Source organism: Carcharhinus amblyrhynchos, chromosome 5 (genome assembly GCF_965287045.1).
Source record: "Carcharhinus amblyrhynchos chromosome 5, sCarAmb.v2.hapA, whole genome shotgun sequence".
NCBI lineage: Eukaryota > Metazoa > Chordata > Chondrichthyes > Carcharhiniformes > Carcharhinidae > Carcharhinus > Carcharhinus amblyrhynchos.
The window spans coordinates 95,046,744-95,067,966 of record NC_137328.1 but is presented as its reverse complement, the minus strand read 5'-3'; the positions used below and the strand labels follow the sequence as shown (position 1 = coordinate 95,067,966).

General features: G+C 41.9%; 1 protein-coding gene across 4 annotated transcripts in view; it reads left to right on the top strand.

Annotated features, from left to right (window-relative positions):
• Positions 1-6,993: 6,993 nt before the first annotated feature.
• Positions 6,994-21,223, top strand: part of LOC145343190 (zinc finger FYVE domain-containing protein 16-like) — a 75,597-nt gene continuing 61,367 nt past the window's right edge. For all 4 annotated transcript variants that reach the window (XM_080189213.1, XM_080189212.1, XM_080189211.1 and 1 more), the window contains exons 1-3: positions 6,994-7,045; positions 11,382-11,490; positions 12,491-14,781. In XM_080189213.1, coding sequence (XP_080045339.1) covers positions 11,421-11,490; positions 12,491-14,781 — 2,361 coding nt within the window. In that variant the 5' untranslated portion in view covers positions 6,994-7,045; positions 11,382-11,420. The remainder of the gene's footprint in view (positions 7,046-11,381; positions 11,491-12,490; positions 14,782-21,223) is intronic.

Sequence of the window (21,223 nt, the reverse complement as noted above, 5' to 3'; positions counted from 1 at the left end):
GATATGGTGGGAAGGTCTTATGAGGAAAGGCTTGAGGGACTTGAGGTTGTTTTCTTTAGAAAGAAGGAGGTTGAGAGGTGATCTAATTGAGGCATCAAGATGATCAGAGGGTTAGATAGGGTGGATAGTGAGAGCCTTTTTCCTCAGATGGTGACGGCTAACACGAGGGGACATAGCTTCAAATTAAGGGGTGGTAATTATAGGACAGATGTCAGAGGTAGGTTCTTTACTCAGAGGGTAGTAAGGGCACGGAATTCCCTGCCTGCAGCAGTTGTGGACTTGCCAACTTTAAGGGCGTTCAAATGGTTAGTGGATAGGCATAAGGGTAACATTGGAATAGTTTAGGTTAGAGGGTCATTAGATTGGTTCCACTGGTCGGCGCAACATCGAGGGTCGAAGGGCCTGTACTGCGCTGTTCTGTGTTCTACTGCCTCAAAGACCTTTCTCCTACATTAACAATGCAAACACATTTTGAAGTGACGGATTAAACACACGGAACAAACCTGAACAAACATGTTTTTTAGATTCTTTTTAATTCCTTTCCTCAAGATTTCTTAGGAAGTGGAAGCTTTGGCGAGAGTGCAAAGAAGGTTCACCAGGATGTTGCCTGGTCTCGAAGGCATTGGCTATGAGGAGAGGTTGAATAAACTATGATTATTTTCTCTGGAAAGATGGAGGCTGAGGGGAGACCTGATAGAGGTCTACAAAATTATGAGGCATAGATGGGGTAGATAGTCAAAGGCCTTTTTCCCATGGTGGAAGTGTCAGTTACAAGGGGACACAGGTTCAAGGTGAGGGAAAAGGTTTCAGGGAGATGGGTGGGAAAGTTTTTCACACAGTGGTGGGTGCCTGGAACTTGCTGCCAGAGAAGTGGAAGCAGGCACATCAGTAACATTTAAGAGGCATCTGAATGGGTACATGAATAGGGAAGGAGTAGAGGAATATGGATCAACAAAGGGCAGGGTTTTTTTTTAAGTTTAGTTAGGGCATCGTGATTGGCACTGGTTTCCTTGGTTGAAGAGCCTGTTCCTGTGCTGTACTTTTCTTTAAAAAACACTCACCTGATGAAGTAGCAGTGCTCCAAAAGCTCATGCTACCAAATAAAGCTGTTGGACTTTAACCTGGTATTGTGAGACTTCTTACTGTGCCCACCCCAGTTCAATGTCAACATCTCCACATCATGTACTTTTCTTTGAATATGATAAAACTTGAATTTGTAAATTACCACAAAAGGGATCTTGTATTCTAGCTAGTTTTTTGTGAAAATGTTACCTGTGCGTCTTGAAATTTAGATGGTTTGTGATGTTCAACAAATTCTGCTGTCAGAGGCAGAAGTTTAAGTTAAAGAAAAGTTTTTTCGTCACCTTGCTTCTAGCAGTTCTGTATTTGTGTTTTTTATTTCACTGCTAATTCCAGTTCTGCAACTTTGTCAACCTTCATATTACCCTCACCTGTTTTTACTCCCTAATTCCAGCCACTTAACATCCACCTCCATAAATTCCAAATTGTTCAAATTATCACTTGCATCTGTTTTCACATGAAGTCAGACTCATCCGTGACCTTGCCTTACTAACGTGTACTGATACTCCATTACCTAATGCTTTGAATTTAAAGTAATTGTTCTTGCCTATAAATTCTTAGATGGACTTTCTCCATCCTACCTCTACAATCTTATTCTTTTGATCTCCAGTCATCTGGCTGATTTCCTGAATATGCATGCCCCTCCAGCTACCATCTCCATTTCTTCTTTGGCGACTAGCTTTAAGCAAAATTGCCCTACTTCCTGGAACTGCCCATCAAACCTCCTTTTACCTCCATCTCCTACCCCTTTTGAAAATTTCTGAACTGGGCTGTTTTTGATCAATCTTTTGGTGTTCTCTGACCGTACTGCAAAGGCTAAGTTGCTGATCCCCTTCTACTCAGTGAAGTACCTCAGGACTGTCAAGTTATAGAAGGTATTCATTCTGCTATATGCAAGGCTTTTTCTCTTGTCTATGCAAGCATGCTGCAGCAGCTCAAGCAATGCCTTCACCATCACCTGAGAAATATCCCAAGAATCCATAAATAAGCAAAATACTGCAGATGCTGGAAATATGGAATAAAAACCAAAAATCCTGGAAAAACACAGTAGGTCTTGCGCCACCTGGGCTGAGAGAAACAGAATTGATGTTTTGAGTCCAAATGACTCTTCATTTAAGAGTCACTTTCAGTTTTTATTTATTGCAAGAATCCATCATTGAGATACAATGACAGGCTAAATGTTTAAAATTGTTTTGAAACATTGATACATAATTGCCATAAGATGGTGCAAGTGTGCAAGAATGACACTGCAAAAATGACCTAAATTTTACCATAAGGAGCCAGTGCCTTTGAGTGGAAAAAATTGCAACAAACAGATGAGTAAAGTGTTCGTTGAAGCTATTTACTCCTGTTTAAGGAATATGGAGTTTGACATTCCTGTTCTGTTATTGAAGGTTAGCCAATGTGTTAATCACCTGATTTTTTGCTGGTCTGAATGTCAGTGTTATATAATCAACCTTGGTAATTGGTTCACCCCAAAATAGTATAATAAACCTTGAGCTGGATTTTGAAGATACATATTTCCCAAAGGAGCTAAGTCAAGTCACTATAAGTTTGTTAATGGTGAGGAAACTGCGAGAGAAAATCTAGGTAAAATTAATGGTCACTTGAAATAACATCAGTTAATATATGTAAAGTAATGTAAATTTGTTTGATGCAAATCATGTCTGACAAATCTGATAGGACTTATCAATAAAATAAGAGACAGTTAATGAATAACGTACGTGACACATACATGGACTTTTAAGAAGCAATTGATAATGGGTCATGTTTGGTTAATGACTTAACCAAAAGTGAAAATGCTGGAAAATCTCAGCAGGTCTTGGCAGCATCTGTAATTCGCATTCTAATCAGTAATCTCTAAACTGTCTGTGCTTTATATGCTCTGTCTGAGGCCAGAACTCTCCATTCACCTGACGAAGAGGGAAACCTCGAAAGCTTGTGAGTCTATTATCAAATAAATCGGTTGGACTAAAATCTCGTGTTGTCAAACTTTTTACTGAGCATCTGTAAGCACAGTAAGAAGTCTCTCAACACCAGGTTAAAGTCCAGCTGGTTGGACTTTAACCTGGTGTTGTGAGAGTTCTTGCTGTGTTTACAACAGTCCAACACTGGCATCTCCACATCATGACAGCATCTGTAAGGACAGAAAAAAGAGCTGATGTTTTGAGTCCAGATGACCCTTTGTCAAAGCTATCCAACACACAGAGAAATGGAAAGCAGTGATGATGGATTGAGGTGAGGCAGGGCAGGGGAAGGGGAGGTGGGGTGGGGGAGAGACAAATGAAAATCCTGTCAGAGAGAAGAGCAGTACTTCTTCAGGCTAAGCATTCCTGGAAGAGAGATGGCAGTGAGTTAAACAGTGGATAAAAGTAAATTCCTGCAGGCGCTGGAATCTGAAACCAAAAGAGAAAGTACTGTAAAATCTCAGCAGGTCTGGTAGCATCAGTGAGGAGAGAAAAAAGAGATGACATCTCGAGTCCAGATGACCCTTCGTGAGAGCTTTGACAAAGGGTCACCTGGACTCAACTTTTTTCTTTTTTCTCTCCTTACTGATGCTGCCAGACCTGCTGAGATTTTCCAGCACTTTCTCTTTTGGTTTCAGATTCCAGCATCCGCAGTAATGTGCTTTTATCATGTAATAAGGCTTATTGTGTAAAATCCAGTCCTACGGGATTAAAGAGGAAATCGGCCAAGGAGCAGAATACAGAGAATCAAATTGAACAATCATTCACATTAGGTATATTTGATTTGATTTATTATTGTCAAATGTATTAACATAGTGAAAAATATTGTTTCTTGCATGCTATACAAAGCATACCATTCATAGAGAAGATGAAAGAGTGCAGAATGTAGTGTCACAGTCATAGCTAAGGTGTAAAGAAAGATCACTTAATGCAAGATAAGTCCATTCAAAAGTCTGACAGCAGCAGGGAAGAAGCTGTTCTGGAGTTGGTTGGTATGTGAGCTCAGACTTTTATTTCTTTATCCCGATGGAAGAAGGTGGAAGAGAGAATGTCTGGGATGTGTGAGGTCCTTAATTATGCTGGTTGCTTTGCTGAGGCAGCGGGAAGTGCAGACAGAGTCAATGAATGGGAGGCTAGTTTGTGTGATGGATTGGGCTATGTTCACGACCTTTTGTAGTTCCTTGTGGTATGTAGTGCTGCTTCTGCAAAGATCAGTACTAAGATCACTATCCTATTTGATGTACTGTATATAAATGACCTGAATTGGACGTGATTTATTGTTGGGTTACCAACGCTGGTTGAATACATTCATGGAGGTTTCATGAAATGACAAACTATTTTGTGCTCACATTCTCATCTTTGGTTGGTGCCACATCCATCCTCTGCCTATGTACCATCAACTCCCAATTTCAGTTTCAATTGGAAAGTGAAAAAGGCACTTCATTCCCCAATTCTTACCTCAGTTAAACAACCGTGTTTCCCAGTTCTAATTTTTTTTGTGAATAACGGATGAACATCTGTTCCAAGAAAATGCAAGTAACACATTTCTATGGTTTATCTCTAGCGTTGCTCGCAGCAGTGAACTTGGCTTCAATTGCTGGAAATTCCAGGCCAATTCTGGGATGTTGGCAACCTTCCATCTGAATCTGTTTGCACAGGGAATGGTATATGAGGGTAGCAGCCCTGAACCCCACTGCCAGCAGCAAGAAGATTCTGTAGATGGGGATCATTTGTTTTTCTTCACACTGCATCTACAGATGTTGCCAGACATTGCATTTATCCAACATTTTCTGTTTCTACTTCAGATTCCCAGCTGCTGCAGTATTTTGCTTTTATAAGGTGTTTAAGTGAATTTATTAGTGTCATAAGTAGCCGTACATTAACACTGCAATGAAGTTACTGTGAAAATCTCTTAGATGCCACAGTCTGGCGCCTGTTTGGGTACATTGAGGAAGAATTTAGCATGGCCAATGCACCTAACCAGCACATCTTTGAGTGTGGGAGGAAACCCGCACAGACACAGACAGAATGTGCAAACTCCACACAGTATCCAAACTGGGAATTGAATCTGGGCCCCTGCCACTGAGGCAGTGCTAACCATTGTACCACCCAAGTTTCACTATGGCCTGTTTAACCCTTGAGTTATGATGTGGAGATGCTGGCATTGAACTGGGTAAACATAGTAAGAAGTCTCACAACACCAGGTTAAAGTCCAACAGGTTTATTTGGTAGCTAAAGTCACTAGCTTTTGGAGCGTTGCCCCTTCGTCGGGTGAGTGGGAGTTCTATTCACAAACAGGGCATATAAAGACACAAACTCAATTTACAAAATAGTGATTGGAATGTGAGTTTTTACAGATAATAAAAGTCTTAAAGGTAATAGATAATGTGAGTGGTGGGTTAAGTACAGGTTAAAGAGATGTGTATTGTCTGCAGACAGGAAAGTTAGTGAGATTTTGCAAGTCCAGGCAAGTCGTGGGGGTTACAGATAGTGTGACATGAACTCAAGATCCCAGTTGAGGCTGTCCTCGTGCGTGCGGATCTTGGCTATCAGTCTCTGCTCAGTGTCTTTGCGCTGTCATGTGTTGTGAAGGCCACCTTAGAGAACGCTTACCTGGAGATCAGAGGCTGAATGCCCATAACCGCTGAAGTGTTCCCCAACAGGAAGAGAACACTTTTGTCTGCTGATTGTCGAGCGGTGTTCATCCGTTGTCGTACTGTCTGCATGTTCTCCCTAATGTACCATGCCTCGGGACATCCTTTTCTGCAGTGTATAGGGTAGACAACGTTGGCCGAGTTGCAAGGGTATGTACCGTGTACCTGATGGATGGTGTTCTCATGTGAGATGATGGCATCTGTGTCGATGATCCAGTATGTCTTGCAGAGGTTGCTGTGGCAGGATTGTGGTGTCATGGTCTCTGTTCTCCTGAAGGAGAATGGTCTGAGGTTGTGCAATTGTTTGAAGGCAAGAAGTGGGGTCCCCACGACAGATAGTGTGATGTGAATTTAAGATCCCGGTTGAGGCCATCCTCATATGTGCGGAACTTGGGTATCAGTCTCTGCTCAGCAACTCTGCGTTGTCGTGTGTTATGAATGCCATCTTGGAGAATACTTGTCACACTATCTATAACCCCCATTACTTGCCTGGACTTGCAAAATCTCACTAACTGTCCTGTCTGGAGATGATGCATATCTCTTCAACCTGTGCTTAATGCTCTCTCCACTCACGTCTGTATGTTTGATTAGCTGTAAATAATTGCGTTCCGATCATTATTCTGTAGATAATGAGCAGCGCTCTGAAAGCTAATGGCTTTTGCTACCAAATAAACCTATTGGACTTTATGAAGTCTCACAACACCAGGTTACTGTGTTAACCCTTGAGGTGCCTCCTCTTTTAGCAACCCCAGCTTTAGGAGGAAGAGCTGGTGCTTGGCTTGTGTGCACAGAAGGCGTCAACTGCATCCATTGACATTGCATGGTCCCTCTCCAGAGACACCTGGTCACAAATGTAGCTGCCGTAGAGGAGCAAACCGTCAGGACAAATAGCACAGTGTGAGTGGAGGTAGCATTAAGCATAGGTTAAAGAGGTGTGTATCGTTTCCAGACAGGACAGTAAGTGAGATGTTGCACGCCCAGGCGAGTCGTGAGGGTTACAAATAGTGAGACATGAACGCATTTCCCAGTTGAGGCCGTCCTCATGTATGCAGAACTTGGCTATCAGACTCTGTTCAGCGACTGTGCGCTGTCGTGTATCATGAAGGCCGCCTGTGTTTACCCCAGTCCAACACCGACATCCCCACAGCTGGGCTTGAGCTCAGCAGGGCAGTGGGGAGTTTGGGCTGAGCCTGACTGGGGCTGTGGCCACGCCCGGTTTCCATGGTTACCCCTGACCTCAGCAGGAGAGGTCAGCTGGTGCTGCTGCTGCGCACGCGCACTGTGCCGAGCTCGTTGGGGGCGGGGTGTTTCGCCGCGGTTGGAAGGAGCTGAAGCTCGGACATGGTGAGTGAGTGTGGTCGGTCGGTCGGTCCCGTCCTCAGGTCTCGCCCTGCCGGAGCCAAGCGTGGTAACGGCAGCGAACTTAACCGGGCTCCGGTTTACCGTCTCTGCTTCGGGAGGCAGGGGATTAAGTGGGCTCTCCGGCCTTTCCTTGGCGCAACCCCGGATAGAAGTGGCCCCCCCGACCACCGTCCTCCCGGGGCAGGCCGGCAGGCGGATCCATTCTCTCTGACCTTCCCACTCCCCCCCCCAACAGCTGCCCCCCTCCCTCTTTTTCCTCCTCCTCTCCCTCCTCCTCCTCATTCTCCTGGTTATAGGTGCAGTTGGGTGTAGCTCATCCTGCTTTTCCTGAACTCCACACAGGGGCCCGCAGGGGTAGTGAAGGAGAGAAAACCTGGCCTTTTGTCTCCTACATCGTCTCTGCTTTAATTTTGATCCCTGTTGAAAGGGGGGTTGGTGCTTTATCACAGTTGGTGGGTTTGGCAGGGTTCTAACTCGGTTTATTGGAGGTGTACTTTTGAGATATTTAACTGTTATCAATTTACATTGGAGTTAGGGTGGAGATTTGTGCTCGGGTGCTTCACAGAGCCAGGGATGTGGGTTTGATTCCTGGCTTGGGTCACTGACTGTGTGGAGGTTGCATGTTCTTCCCGTGCCTGTGTGGGTTTCCTCCGGGTGCTCCAGTTACCTCCCACATTCTGAAAGACGTGCTGGTTAGGTACTTTGATCTGAACGCTGGTCTGTAGCGACTAGGGGAATTTCTCAATAACTTCATTGTAGTGTTAATGTAAGCCTTACTTGTGACCAATAAACTTTATGTTTTATTTTCTGCCCTGCAGCAAGTTTCTGTTCAGTATTGTTATTCATGTTTCCTTAAACTGTAAACACTACCCCACAGTGTAACTATTTTCTGACTTTTGTTTTGCATGAACATCTTGAATTGTATCTAGAAGCACTGCAATATAACTCTTATGTCGCTGTGGGGATCAGTTTGAAATGGAGAATGAGAGAGTCCATAAATTTCAGTATTCAGTGTCCTAGTATTTCTCCTATCTTCTTTTCCTATTTAGAGCCTTGGGAGAAACAAAGGCAGTAATTGCATCGGATCACGAGTGTGTCCGCTGATAGGTTTACCCAGTAGAAATAGGGGCCCTAAATGACTGCAAAATGAATGTTATTCCAGGTCAAAACACAATAGTTTGCCTTGTATAGTCAAGAGTTCTACAACACAATAAGAGTCTCTGTATGTGCCAGGCATCAAACATATATCCTAATCCCATTTTCCAGCATCAGAGGATGGTGAATGTGTGGAATTCACTACCACAGAAAGTAGTTGAGACCAAAATATAGTCTCATTTTGAGAAGAAATTAAATATAGCTCTAGGGGCTCAAGGGATCAAGAGATATGGAGGGGAAGGTGGGATCAGGATATTGAATTCACTGATTAGCCATGTTCAAAATGAATGGTGGAGCAGTTGCAAAGGGCTGAATGGCCTACTTCTGCTTAGCGTCATGGAGGTTTACAGCATGGAAACAGGCCCTTTGGCCCAATGTGTCTATGCTGCTCTTTTTTAAGCTAGAACCAATTGCCCGCATTTGGCCCATATCCCTCAATACCCATTTGACTTGTGTAACTATCTAAATGCTTTTTAAAAGCCAAAATTGTACTCGCCTCTCCTACTACCTCTGGCAGCTTGTTCCAGACACTCAGCACCCTCTGTGTGAAAAATTGTCCCTCTGGACCCTTTTGTGTATCTCACATTAAACCTATGCCCTTCAGTTTTAAACTTCCCTACCTCTGGGAAAAGGTATTGATTATCTAGTTGATCTATGCCCCTCATTATTTTATGGACCTCTGTAAGATCACCCCTCAGCCTCCTACACTCCAGAGGAAAAAGTCCCAGTCTATCAGCCTGTCCTTATAACTCAGACTACTAAGTCCTAGTAGCATCCTAATTTTCTTTCTGTACTCTTTCTAGTTTAATGATATCCTTCCTATAATAGGGTGACCAGAACTGTACATAGTATTCCAATTGTGGCCTTAACAATGCCTTGTACAACTTCAACAAAACATCCCAACTCCTGTATTCAATGTTCTGACCAATTAAACCAAGCATGCTGAATGCCTTCACCACCACTCTGTCCACTTGTGACTCTACTTTCAAGGAACTATGAACATGTGCCCCTAGATCTCTTTGTTCTATACCTGTCCAAGGGCACAGTTGATGCCTTCAATGCCTGTTGGGCACCAGAGGGACTGGGGTGTATTATTGACCCGTTTAATCACATTTTAATTTAATGTTTTAAGTTTCCTTTCTGTTTTGTCTTTTGTTTTAGGCAGTTCCCTTCCTTTTAAGCAGTTGCTCCTCTTGAGTTGTCCCTAAATTAATTTGATTTTGTTTATTTGGTTGGGAAAGAAAATACTTCCCCAAGCCTTACCTTTAGCTGAGTAAGTCCTGCCCTTGTTTGTTCTACCAAAATGCATCACCTCGCATTTATCTAAATTAAACTCCATGTGCCATTCGTCAGCCCACTGGCCCAATTGATCAAGATCCCGTTGCAATTCCAGTTTACCACCTTCACTGTCCATTATGCCACCAATCTTAGTATCATCTGCAAACTTACTAACCATGTCTCCTATACTCTCATCCAAATCATTAATTTAAATGACAAGTAACAGTGCACTGAGCATTGATTCCTGAAGCACACTGCTGGTCATGGGGCTGGTTTGGAAAAACAACCACCTACAACCATCCTCTGACTTCTGTCATCAAGCCAATTTTGTATCCATTTAGCTACCTCACCCTGGATCCCATGAGATTTAACCTTATGCAACAGCCTACCATGCGGTTCGTTATCAAAGGCCTTGATAAAGTCCATGTAGACAACATCAACTGCATTGTCCTCATCTACCTTCTTGGTTACCCCTTCAAAAAATTTGTGAGACATGATTTTTCCATTGACAAAGCCAAGCTGATTGTCCCTAATCAGTCCTTGCATCTTTAAATGCCTGTCGATCCTGTCTCTCAAAATACCTTCTAACAACTTACCCACAAATGGAGTGAGGCTCACCGGCCTGTAGTTCCTAGGCTTTTCCCTGCAGCCCTTTTTAAACAAATGTTTGCCACATCCAATCTTAGGGCTCCTCACTTGTGACTATCAATGATTCAAATATCTCTGCTAGGGGACCTGCAATTTCCTCCCTAGCCTCTCATAATGTCCTCCCATGTTCCTTCAGGTCCTGGGGAATTATTTACCTTGATGCACTTTAAGACTTCCAGCACCACATTTTCTGCAATATGTACGCACCTCAAGACATCACTATTTATTTCCCCAAGTTCCATCCATGCTTTTCTCAATAGTGAATACTGATGAGAAATATTCATTTAGGATCGCATCCATCTCTTGTGGATCCGGACATAGGTGACCTTATTGATCCTTAAGAGGCCCTAATCTCTCCCTAGAGAGAGAATTTTTATGTAGGCTATTGGTTTTGTTCGTTTCATGTTTCAGCCTTTGAGAAAATGGACATTTTTTCTCCATTTTCCAAATATTAACAATGTAATTTAAAGTTTCTTCCGTTTATTATTTGCTTGTTTTATAGTTTGTAGGTTTATAAATTGTTCATCCTTGATTTACCCTTCCCTACTGTCCAGCAGTGGCAGTTTTTAAATAATTTTACTTGTTTATCAGGTTTTGGATTATTTCACTAATGTTTTTAAAGTCCCACTTTTTTGCTTCATTTTGAATTTTTTCAGGTAAATTCTGATTAATCTTGTCAGTAACAAAATTCATTTGAATAATCAGCACAGATCAGCGACGGGGCAAAAACAGAAAATGCTGTAAAATCTCAGCAGGTCTGACAGCATCTGTGGAGAGAGAACAAAGCTAATGTTTCGAGTCTGATGACCCTTTGTTATTGGTGGGGCGTTTGGTTAAGCATTTCTATTGTCCTTTTTCCTACTTTTTGGTCGGCTTTTAATTTTGTGAAATTGTGGATGTGACAAATGTACAAAAATTACATGTTGTCCTGATTCTTTTTCCAGTTTTTTAAAAAGTCTATTACTTTTGAGTTACCTTTTCACTTGCATACTTATGTAGGCCTGTTAATATGACCTGTGTATGATGGTAAAGCAGAGGAAACAAAAGCAAAGACTTGCATTTATACAGAACGTATAACAACCACAGGTGTCCCAAAACGGTTTACAGCCAATGAAATATTTTTCAAGTGTTTACTGTTGTCATGTATGAAATGCAACATTTAATTACTTAAAAACTTAACCATGACCAAGAAAAGAACAATCCTTTATCAAAAATGCTACTCTGTTCATTCTTACAGGAGCACAAAGGCTTAATACTTGAATTATAAGTACCCAGAATGGACAGCTACTTTAAGTCAGCAGTTTGTGACTTGGACAAATTACTTGATGAATTTGAGCAAAATCCAGGTTGGTTGTATTTTTCTTTTCAGACATTTATTTTCCCCTCTTATTGAGTGTGCACACTGTTTTGGGGCCCTAAACTAACCTGATGCTTTGAGAAAAGTTCTGAGAATGTGACTTTGAATTTTTCCGTTTTCCTCAGTGTTACTGCTTGGCATTTATTTTGATGATTCCTTGCAGTAATGTTGCAGAGGTTAAGAACTTGGGTGGGATGACCAAACTGTTGTGCAACAATTTGGAAGTTTTTCCTCTGTGATATTGCCTGCAAATTTTAAGATTGTTTGTGCTAAAGGATGAAATTTGTGATGTTGTTTGTGGGTATGGTTAAATTCGCCCAGACCAGGTACTGCATAGACCTTGTGCAGCATAAAGCTTATCATTGCTTGATCTCATTTAATTTTGGATTCTATTAGTCATCAAGTTTCTGCTTCCGTTCCATTATTCTTTACTGGACTCAACCTGATGTGCCTGAGCTTTCCTGTAGTTAAACAGGAATCTTCTGCCCTGTGGATAATGGCTGAAAAGTGTGTGAAAATGATGACCGTCTATGAAGGCTGAAATTGGATGCTTCTATTTTCCTAATGCTCATTTCTCCGAACCCCTTTGTAAGGAAGTGTTTGACCTCAACCCAGCATCTTTCTTAATGAGATGTGTCTTTTCAAAGCACTGTGCAATTCTTCCCCTTGCCACCACACAGCACCCATCCAGTCCTGATACTGGTTGTTGAGCAGCACTACGTTAGATTTGTCCGAGTATGCACGACCATGTCCTTAACTACACAATTCATTTCACTTAATTTATGTATTCTGTAGTACCTTTTATTTAAAAGTTAAACTCATGTTTAAAAACTTCTTTAGCATTTGGTAGGTGCATTTATTAATGATGATTTCTTTTCCTAGGCGATTAAGCTGTTCATTTTTGGTACACTCTTTCACGTGTTTTGAAAATTTCCTGATTGTTAATTTTGGAATTTTAATTTTGGGATTTGTCCTGATTTGTTTTAAAGATGAAAATGATTTTTGCAAGACAGCTTTAGGAGAGCCCATCTCTTCAGACTATCCATCTCTTCAATCAAACTCCAAATATTTAACAGATTTGCCTGCATCCACTTCACAGACTACACTCAACACGTTCTCATTTGATGCATCTGATAGTCAGCTCGAATCAGATTCATTGTCCTGCATTGCTGATCCTAGAGAAACTTCAACGTTGTCACAATCGCAAAAAACTCTAACAGAATTGGACCTGTTGTCTACTGTCGATAGCAGAGCATCTGGTGATTCTGAGCAGTTGAATCATAACAGAGGGAGTGGACCTATCTGTGACTTAATTAGTGACACTGAAAGTGTGACCCATGAAACAAATGTCCCTGAGGTTGATAATGAAGCTGAAATTGAACCCAGTGAGAACCAGGCCAGTGGCTCCCTGCTGATAGATTTTACCCAGCCTTCTCCATTAATTCCTGTTGGAGAATTGGTATGTCCAGGGGGAGAGAGTCTAGGAATTACAAGCCTATTGGAGTTGAATATATCCTTTCAAAATAGCACAGGCCCTGAGTCACAGCATCCAGGACACTTTGATGCAGAAATAAGGAACCAGGAATATCCAATAGAGCACAAAAGTCTAGATGAGTTCAAAGATAATGAGCCTGAAAAGGAAGAAGCACATGTTGAACAATTGCCTCAGTCTGAACAAAGTGAAGAGTTTTCATTTGTTTCAAAACAAACCAAAGAAATCAGTTCTGGCAACACCACTGGATGCCATGATTGCACCAACAAAAGGCTAGAGCATCCTGACAGTTTGCCTGTTAATGTAAATTTGAACAATGTAGCCACTGTTACATCCTGTGAGTCAGAGGATGCTGAAACAGGTTTAGAGGTTGAAAAGGAATTTTTAAAAGTAAGATATACGTGTAATGCTGCATTAACAAAAAATGCAAATAAGACAGGTCATATGAATAACTCTACTAAATCTGCTGATTCTTTGCTGATTCCACTTCCTGGAGCAGACTCCGTCATAAACTCAGTGGACCCAGAGCAGGATTCACAGGTCAGCCAATCTCCAAAAAATTATAATGAAACGTTAGACTGTGACTTGTCCATGTGTGTGATTAAAGACTCTGTTAAACTGAGCTCCAAACTATGTGATCAAGATCTCCCTTTTGTGGATGATACCAGTCAGAATTTGGAGTATAATGGTGATAGCTCTTCTGAGGAACCCATATGTTTTGAAGATGGAGAGAAGTCTGAGGGAAAGGATGAAACACATCCAAATAATGAGTGGATGCAACATGAAAGTACTTTGCTATCTTCAGGTGCTCATGCAGAAACAGTAGCTAAACCACTTGAAGAGGTATTGAATAATGTAAGTGACGTGGAAGCAGGATTGACTTACAAAGAATTTACAGCAGAGTTCTCTTTTGTTAATGACATTGATCAAGATGGATTTGATATAAATGATATGTTAGTTAGTGACTCTGAGCTTGATGCCTTCTTAATGGAACAAAGTGATCCAAATTGCTTAAAAGATTCAATGGTAGGTCATTCAGTGCCAAGCTTTTTGGGGCCCACTACTAGCCAAACTAATTCGCTTAAAACAGATAGTTCTGTAAATTTTCCTGAAGATGATGTAGCTATTGGTATAAGTTGTGGTCCTTGGGAAGAAGAAACCCCCAAATCAGCTGAGCATGAAAAAGGAAGGCTGACATTAAATACTGGGAGCGCTCCATCCCTAATGGAAAATGGTTCAGTCAACCCTGCTGTAAGTGAAGTGCTGTTTGGGATAACTCAGAAACTAGGCAGAACCAAAGATGGTCAGTCATTGTCCCTCACTGACCCTGATCATATAGCCAACTCTACAGTTAATAATCAAATTAATTTTGGAGGTGCGAGACCCAAACTCAATTCTCAAGTTGGAATTCAACCAAATAGAAATCTAAATGATTCAGTTATTGATAATCCTAAGGATGCAACTGATGGTTTGGATCAGTGTACAGTGTATGTCGAATCAAAAGGTGCTGTTTCTGAAACAGTCCAAAGCCCATCCATTTCGAATTATGGCATTTGTACAGAAGATGGGACACAAGTATTTGGACCATCATATGATTCGATTACACATGATTATGAAGGAATTGCAGATGAAGGTGTTGATGTCGCTGAACAGTTTATCAAAGAAGTGGCAATACCTGGACAAAGCCAGCCACAATGGATACCAGATTCTGAAGCACCAAACTGTGCAAAATGCCAAGCTAGATTCACTTTCACAAAAAGGAGACATCACTGCAGAGCATGTGGAAAAGTAAGTTTTCTGTGTCAACTTATGCAATAGCAAGATTTTTTTTCTTTTTTTCAAGAGTTAATGTATCCAAGTTTGTTGATATGCTAAGATGGAATGTAAGCTGTGAGGAAGATGGTGGCTGCAGAAAGATACAGGTTAAGTGAGCTGGCAGCAAGGTGACAGATGGCGTATAAGTGGAGAAGTGAGAGACTTTGGTAGTAAGTAATAGAACAGCAGAATGTTATTTAAAAGGTGTGAAATTTCTAAATGCTGATTTTCAGAGGGACTTGGCATGCAGGTGCAGCATTGAATTTGAAGGCAAGTGGCATGTGTAAGCCTTTTATTGCAAAGGGATTGGATTACAAGAATAAGGAATGCTTACTACAGTTGTTTAGGGTGATATTGATGTCACTCTTGGATACTCTGTGCAGTTTTGTTCTTTACAGCTAAGGAAAGATTGCTTTGGAGGTGTTAATGAAGTGACTCTAGATTGGTTCCTGGGATGAGGGGGATGTCCAGTGATAGGCTCAATTCATAGCCTGCGGAGTTTAGAAGAATGAAGTGAAGTTATTGAAATGTATAAGATTCTGAAAAGGGGGAAGAAATCGAGGCTGTGTCCTCCTGCTGGATAAACTCATGTGGCACAGTATCTGGAGATATGGGGTGATCATTTAGGACTAAAATAGAGAAATTGCTTCACTCATAGTTACGAATATTTGGAACGGGCATATTCCAGGCTGAGATCTTATTAAATGGCTGAACAGGCTGAAAAGAGCTGAATGGCTTATTCTTATTTCTTACGCTGTTATGGTGATTGATGGATTTATGGCATCTTAAGGAATCAAGGGATATGGGGAGCCGACGAGAAAGTGGAGTTAAGGCAGAATATTGGCCTTGATTATATTGAATGGGAGAACAGGCATAAGGTCTGTTTCTTAGGTAATAATAATTCTCCTGCTCTCCCCCTGTTCATTTAAAATGGTTCTCAACTAGTTGTTTTGTTTTCACCTGAAAATTGTTTGTCTTGCCAATCCATATGATAGTACGTTTTGAGTTTCATGAGATTTGATTTGTGTTCACTTCTTTCTTGGAATCTTTTAAACGTTTTATAGCATTGAAGGAGACTTGGTCCATTATGGTCATGTCAACCAAAAATGATCTAAGCAGCCTAATGCTACTTTCCTGCTCTTGGTTTGTAGCCCTATAGGTTACAGGGCTTTGCATATCCAAATATTTTGTACCTTTGCAATGAAGATTTCTGTCTCTACCACCCTTTTCCAGGCATTTGGACCCAGAACTCCACTGTCCTGTAGATGAAAAGAATTTACACAACTCGTCTCTAGTCCTTCTGTGAATTACTTTAAATTGTGCCCCTGATTATTCACCCTCTGTTAATGGAAATAGATCTTTCCTATCCACTTTATGAAGGCCCCTCAGATTTTATGAATGTCAATTAAATCTCCTCTTTGACTCCCCTGCCCAAAGAAGCCAACGCCAACCTATTCATTCTTATGGCTGAAATTCTCCATTCTTGGAATATCCTTGCAAATCTCATGTGCCCCCTCTAGTTTAATAACTTCCTCCCTGCAATGTGATCCGATCATTTTCTAGTTGTGGTCTAACGAGGGTTTTATGCAACTGCAGCATAACCTCTCTGTTCTTATATTTTTTATCACGACAAAGGAAAGTATTTCTTAGGCTATTCGAATCATCTTATCTATCTGTCCTGCTTTCAGAGGTCTGTAGACAAGTATTCCAAGTCTCTGTTTTTCTTAACATTTCAATATCCTATCATTTATTGTGCATTCAGTTGTCTCTTACTCTCCCTAAGTGTATTATCACATGCCTCTCCTGAATGAATTCCTTTTGCCCCTTTTCTATCCACTTGCCAAATCCATTGCTTTCTTCCTGCAGTCTACAGATTTGTTCCTTGCTAATAACTACATGGCCAATTTTTCAATCACCTGCAAACTTTTTAATCATGCCTTCTATATTTAAATCTAATCAGTGATACATATACCAGAGAGAAAAGGATACAGCACTGAGCCTTGCAGGACCCTATAGAAAACAGCCACTTTGAGCACTGCAGATCCTCAAGGAAAACTGCTTTTAGTCGCATAAACACTTGCTGATCACTATCTTTTGCTCCTAGCTACTCAGCTGATTTTGGATTCTACTTGCCTTTAAATCCTCTGCTATGTGGAACCTTTCAAAAATTATTTCATAGGATGTGGGTGTCACAAGCTAGGCCAGCATTTATTAGCCATCCCTAATTGCCCTTGAGGTGATGGTGAGCTGCCTTATTGAACCACTGCAGTCCATGTGATTTAGATACACCCACAATGCTGTTAGGGAGGATGTTCTAGGATTTTGAACCAATGGCAGTGAAGGAACACCAAAAAAGTTCCAAGTCAAGATGATGTGGGGATTGGAGTGGAAATTGCAAGTGGTGGTGTTCCCATGCATCAACTGCTTTTGTCCTTTTAGGTGATAGAGGTCGCAGGTTTAGTAGGTGCTGTCAAAAGTGAGTTGCTATTTTGTCAATGTTGTAAAAACCTTGCTAAAATAAATGTAGACTGCATTGACCAAGCTACCCTCATCAACCATCCTTGTTATTACCTCAAATTAAACCAAGTTAATTGAATATTGGATAAAGAGAATAGGGGAGGCTTGTGGCAGACGCCGAGGGCTCACAGTAGCAGACCCCTCGAGTATAAAATGTGCAAGGCAGAACTTAAAAAGGAAATTAGGAGAGCAAAAAGGGGATATGAAAGGTTACTGACAGGTGGAATAAAGAAAATCCTAAGTTGTTTCAGAAGTACATTAAGGGTGAAATGATAACTAGGGAAAAAATAGGGCCAAATAAGGACCACAGTAGTAACTTGTGTGTGAAGCCAGAGGACATAGGTAGGGTTCTATTGTGAACACTGAAAATATTCATTATGAGGGAGACAACGTGGGTATAAAAATCAGAGAGAAGGACTCTGATACAATTAAATAAATTAACATAGAAAGAGGGGAGATTCTGAGTGGTCTGGCAGGCTTAAAAGTAGATGAATCTCCAGGACCAGACAAACCGTATCCCAGTTGAGTGAGGCAAGAGAGGAAATAGGGGTGCAAGCAATAATTTTAAACTCCTCTCTAGCTGTCCTTGAGTCCTTCGGCACCTGTCCTGTGGCCAGAGCTGGGCCCCCTCTCCTGTGGCCAATGTGATACCGTTATTCAAGAATGGAGGAAGAGACCAGTCAGTCTAACCTCATTGGGAAGGAAACTATTGGAAGCAATTCTGAGAAACAAATGAATCTGCATTAGGAGAGGCAGTGATTTAATCAAAAACGGTTAGCGTGGTTTTATTAAGGGGGAAGGTCGTGTCTGACCAACTTGATTGAATTTTTCAAAGAAGTGACCAGGTGTGTAGATGAGAACAATGCTTGTGACATAGTCTACTTGGGACTTCAGCAAGGTCCTACATGAAAGACTGATAGCGAAGGTAAGAGTATTTAGCATCTAAGGAAATTTGGCAAATTGAATCCAGAATTAGCTAAGAAGCAGGGACCAGAGGGTGATGTTTAAAGGGTGTTTTTCTGTCAGGTGGACTGTGTCCAATGGGTCCTGCAAAAATCTGTGTTAGGGCCTTTGTTGTTTATGGTTTTATAAATGATTTAGACTTGAATGTAGGAAGGTTGATCAGTAATTTTTTGGATGATATGAAAATTGGTGGAGTGTAAATAGAAGGGTAGCGTTAGATTACTGGACTATATTGGCAGGCTGGTCAGCTGGGCTGATCATGTGACAAATGGAATTCAATCTAGATAAGTGTGAGATGATATACTTGGGGAAGACAAACAAGGCAAGGGAATTCATGGTGAACGGCAGGACTCTGGGAAGTACCAAGGACTGGAGGTATCTTGGTGTTCATGAACATTGGTCCCTTGAGGTAGCAGGACGGATAAAGTGGTTAAGAAAGTATTTGGTATACTTGCCTTTATTAGCTGAGCATCAAGTTTCAGAGGAGGGAATTTATGTTGGATCTGTACAAATGTTGGGTAGGCCACAGCTACAGTGGTGTATGCAGATGTGGAATCCAGGAATATTCTGGAAAATAAAAGGGATGATATAGCATTGGACAGAGTGCAACAGAGATTTGCCAGGATGTTGCCTTGGCTGGAGAGTTTTAGCCATGAAGAGAGATTGGATTGACTGGGCTGATTTCCTTGGAGCAGAGAAGACTGAGGAGGGACATATGTATAAAATTGAGGGGCATATCTAGAGTAGACAAAAATAAACCTTTCCCCTTAGTGGAGGATCAGTGACTAGGGGCACAGATTTAGGGTAAAGGGCCAAAATGGGCCGTGACCTCTGGTTGCTCACCTTCCTCCCTCAAGATGTGCTTCAACCATTCAGTAACATCCTTGATTCTGACACCAGGAAGGCAAACTAGCATCCAAGAGTCATGTCTGAGGTTGCATAAACCTGTCTATTTCCTCGCTATTGAACCCCTACTCCTGTATATAGCGCTTTGGTGAGATCTCTTTGGAATATTACACAGAGTTTTTGGTCCCCTTATCTAAGAAAGAATGCAATGGACCAGATTAATAAATGGGGTGATGCATTTAATGAGGTCAAACAGCACGAAAGAATACACAATAAACAGGAAAATACTAAGACGGGTAGATGAAGTGAGAGATCTTGGCATGTTAAAAACAGAAAATGTTGGGAAATCTCAGGTCTGACAGCATCTGTTGAGAGAGAATAGAGCAATGTTTCAAGTCTAGATGACCCTTCAAAGGTGCTGGAATGTAGCCAGGGCTGGAGAATTGTAGCTATGAGGAGAGGTTGGGGTTGTTTTCTTTGGAACAGAGAGGGTTGAGTGACATGACATTTATATAGATGATCTGGAGGAGGGAACCGAGTGTAGGGTGTCGAAATTTGCTGATGACACCAAGATTGGGGGAAAGGCAAATTGTGCGGAGGGTGTGGAGAGTCTGCAGAAGGATCTAGATAGGCTGGGCGAATGGGCCAGGAAATGGCAAATGGAATTTAATGTTGGCAAGTGTGAGGTGGTCCACTTTGGTAGGAAGAATGGTAGGAAGGACTATTACTTACGTGGCGAAAAACTGCAGCAGGCGACGGTGCAGAGGGACCTCGGGGTCCTTGTGCATGAGTCGCAAAAACCCAGCCTGCAGGTGCAGCAGGTGGTCAGGAAGGCGAATGGGATGCTGGCCTTCATCGCGAGGGGGATTGAATATAAAAGTAGGGAGGTCTTGCTGCAGCTGTATAGGGCATTGGTGAGGCCGCAGCTGGAGTACTGTGTGCAGTTTTGGGCGCCGCACCTGCGCAAGGATATTTTGGCCTTGGAGGGAGTGCAGAGGAGGTTTATTAGGCTGATACCGGAGTTGAGGGGGTTGAGCTATGAGGAGAGGCTGAATAAACTAGGCTTGTACTTGTTAGAGTTTAGAAGAATGAGGGGAGATCTCATTGAGACGTATAAGATGATGAATGGGATGGATAGGATAGAGGTGGAGAGACTCTTCCCGCTCAAAAAAGACAGTAGGACTAGGGGGCACAGCCTCAAGATAAAGGGGGGGCGGTTTAGAACGGAGTTGAGGAGGAACTTCTTCACTCAAAGGGTGGTGAATCTCTGGAATTCTCTGCCCGTTGAAGTGGTGGAGGCTGCCTCGCTAAATATTTTTAAGAAGCGGGTTGATGGGTTCTTGATAAGAGAGGGGATTAAGGGTTATGGGGAGAGGGCGGGAAAGTGGAACTGAGCCACGACAGATCAGCCATGATCTTATTGAATGGCGGGGCAGGCTCGAAGGGCCAGATGGCCTACTCCTGCTCCTATTTCTTATGTTCTTATGATTGTGATATACAAATTGTGAGGGATAGGGAGAGAGTAGACAGGAGGAGCCTGTTTCTCTTGGCAGCGAGTTCAAAAACCAGGGGTCAAACTAAGTGGCAGAAGGACCAGAGGGGACATGAGGAAAAGCATTTTTATGCAGAGGGTGGTGGGTGCCTGGAATTTGCTGCTTGAGTTGGTGTTGGAGTCAGAGACCCTAAACTTTTTTTTAAAAAAGTACCTTGATCTACATCTCAAATGCTATAAACTCAAGGCAATAGGCCATGTGCAAGAAGATGGGGTTAGAACAGGGTGTCTTTGGGTTGGCATGCACAAGATGGGCCAAACAACTGCCTTCTGTACTGTAACATTTCTATGCTTTTATGGTCTTGTGAGGGGAGATTGAGAAGTCTAGGTTTGTGGTTTCAAAGAATGAGGGATGACCTCATTGAAACTTACAAAATTCTTGCAGGAGGAATGACAGGCTGAATGTAGATAAGATGTTTCCCTGGCTGGTGAGTCCAAAGCCAGAGGGACATCATTTCAGGATAATAATTTCAGACTACGTAAGATTGAAATGAGGAATTTCTTCACTTGGAGTTGGTGAATCTTTGGAATTCTTTA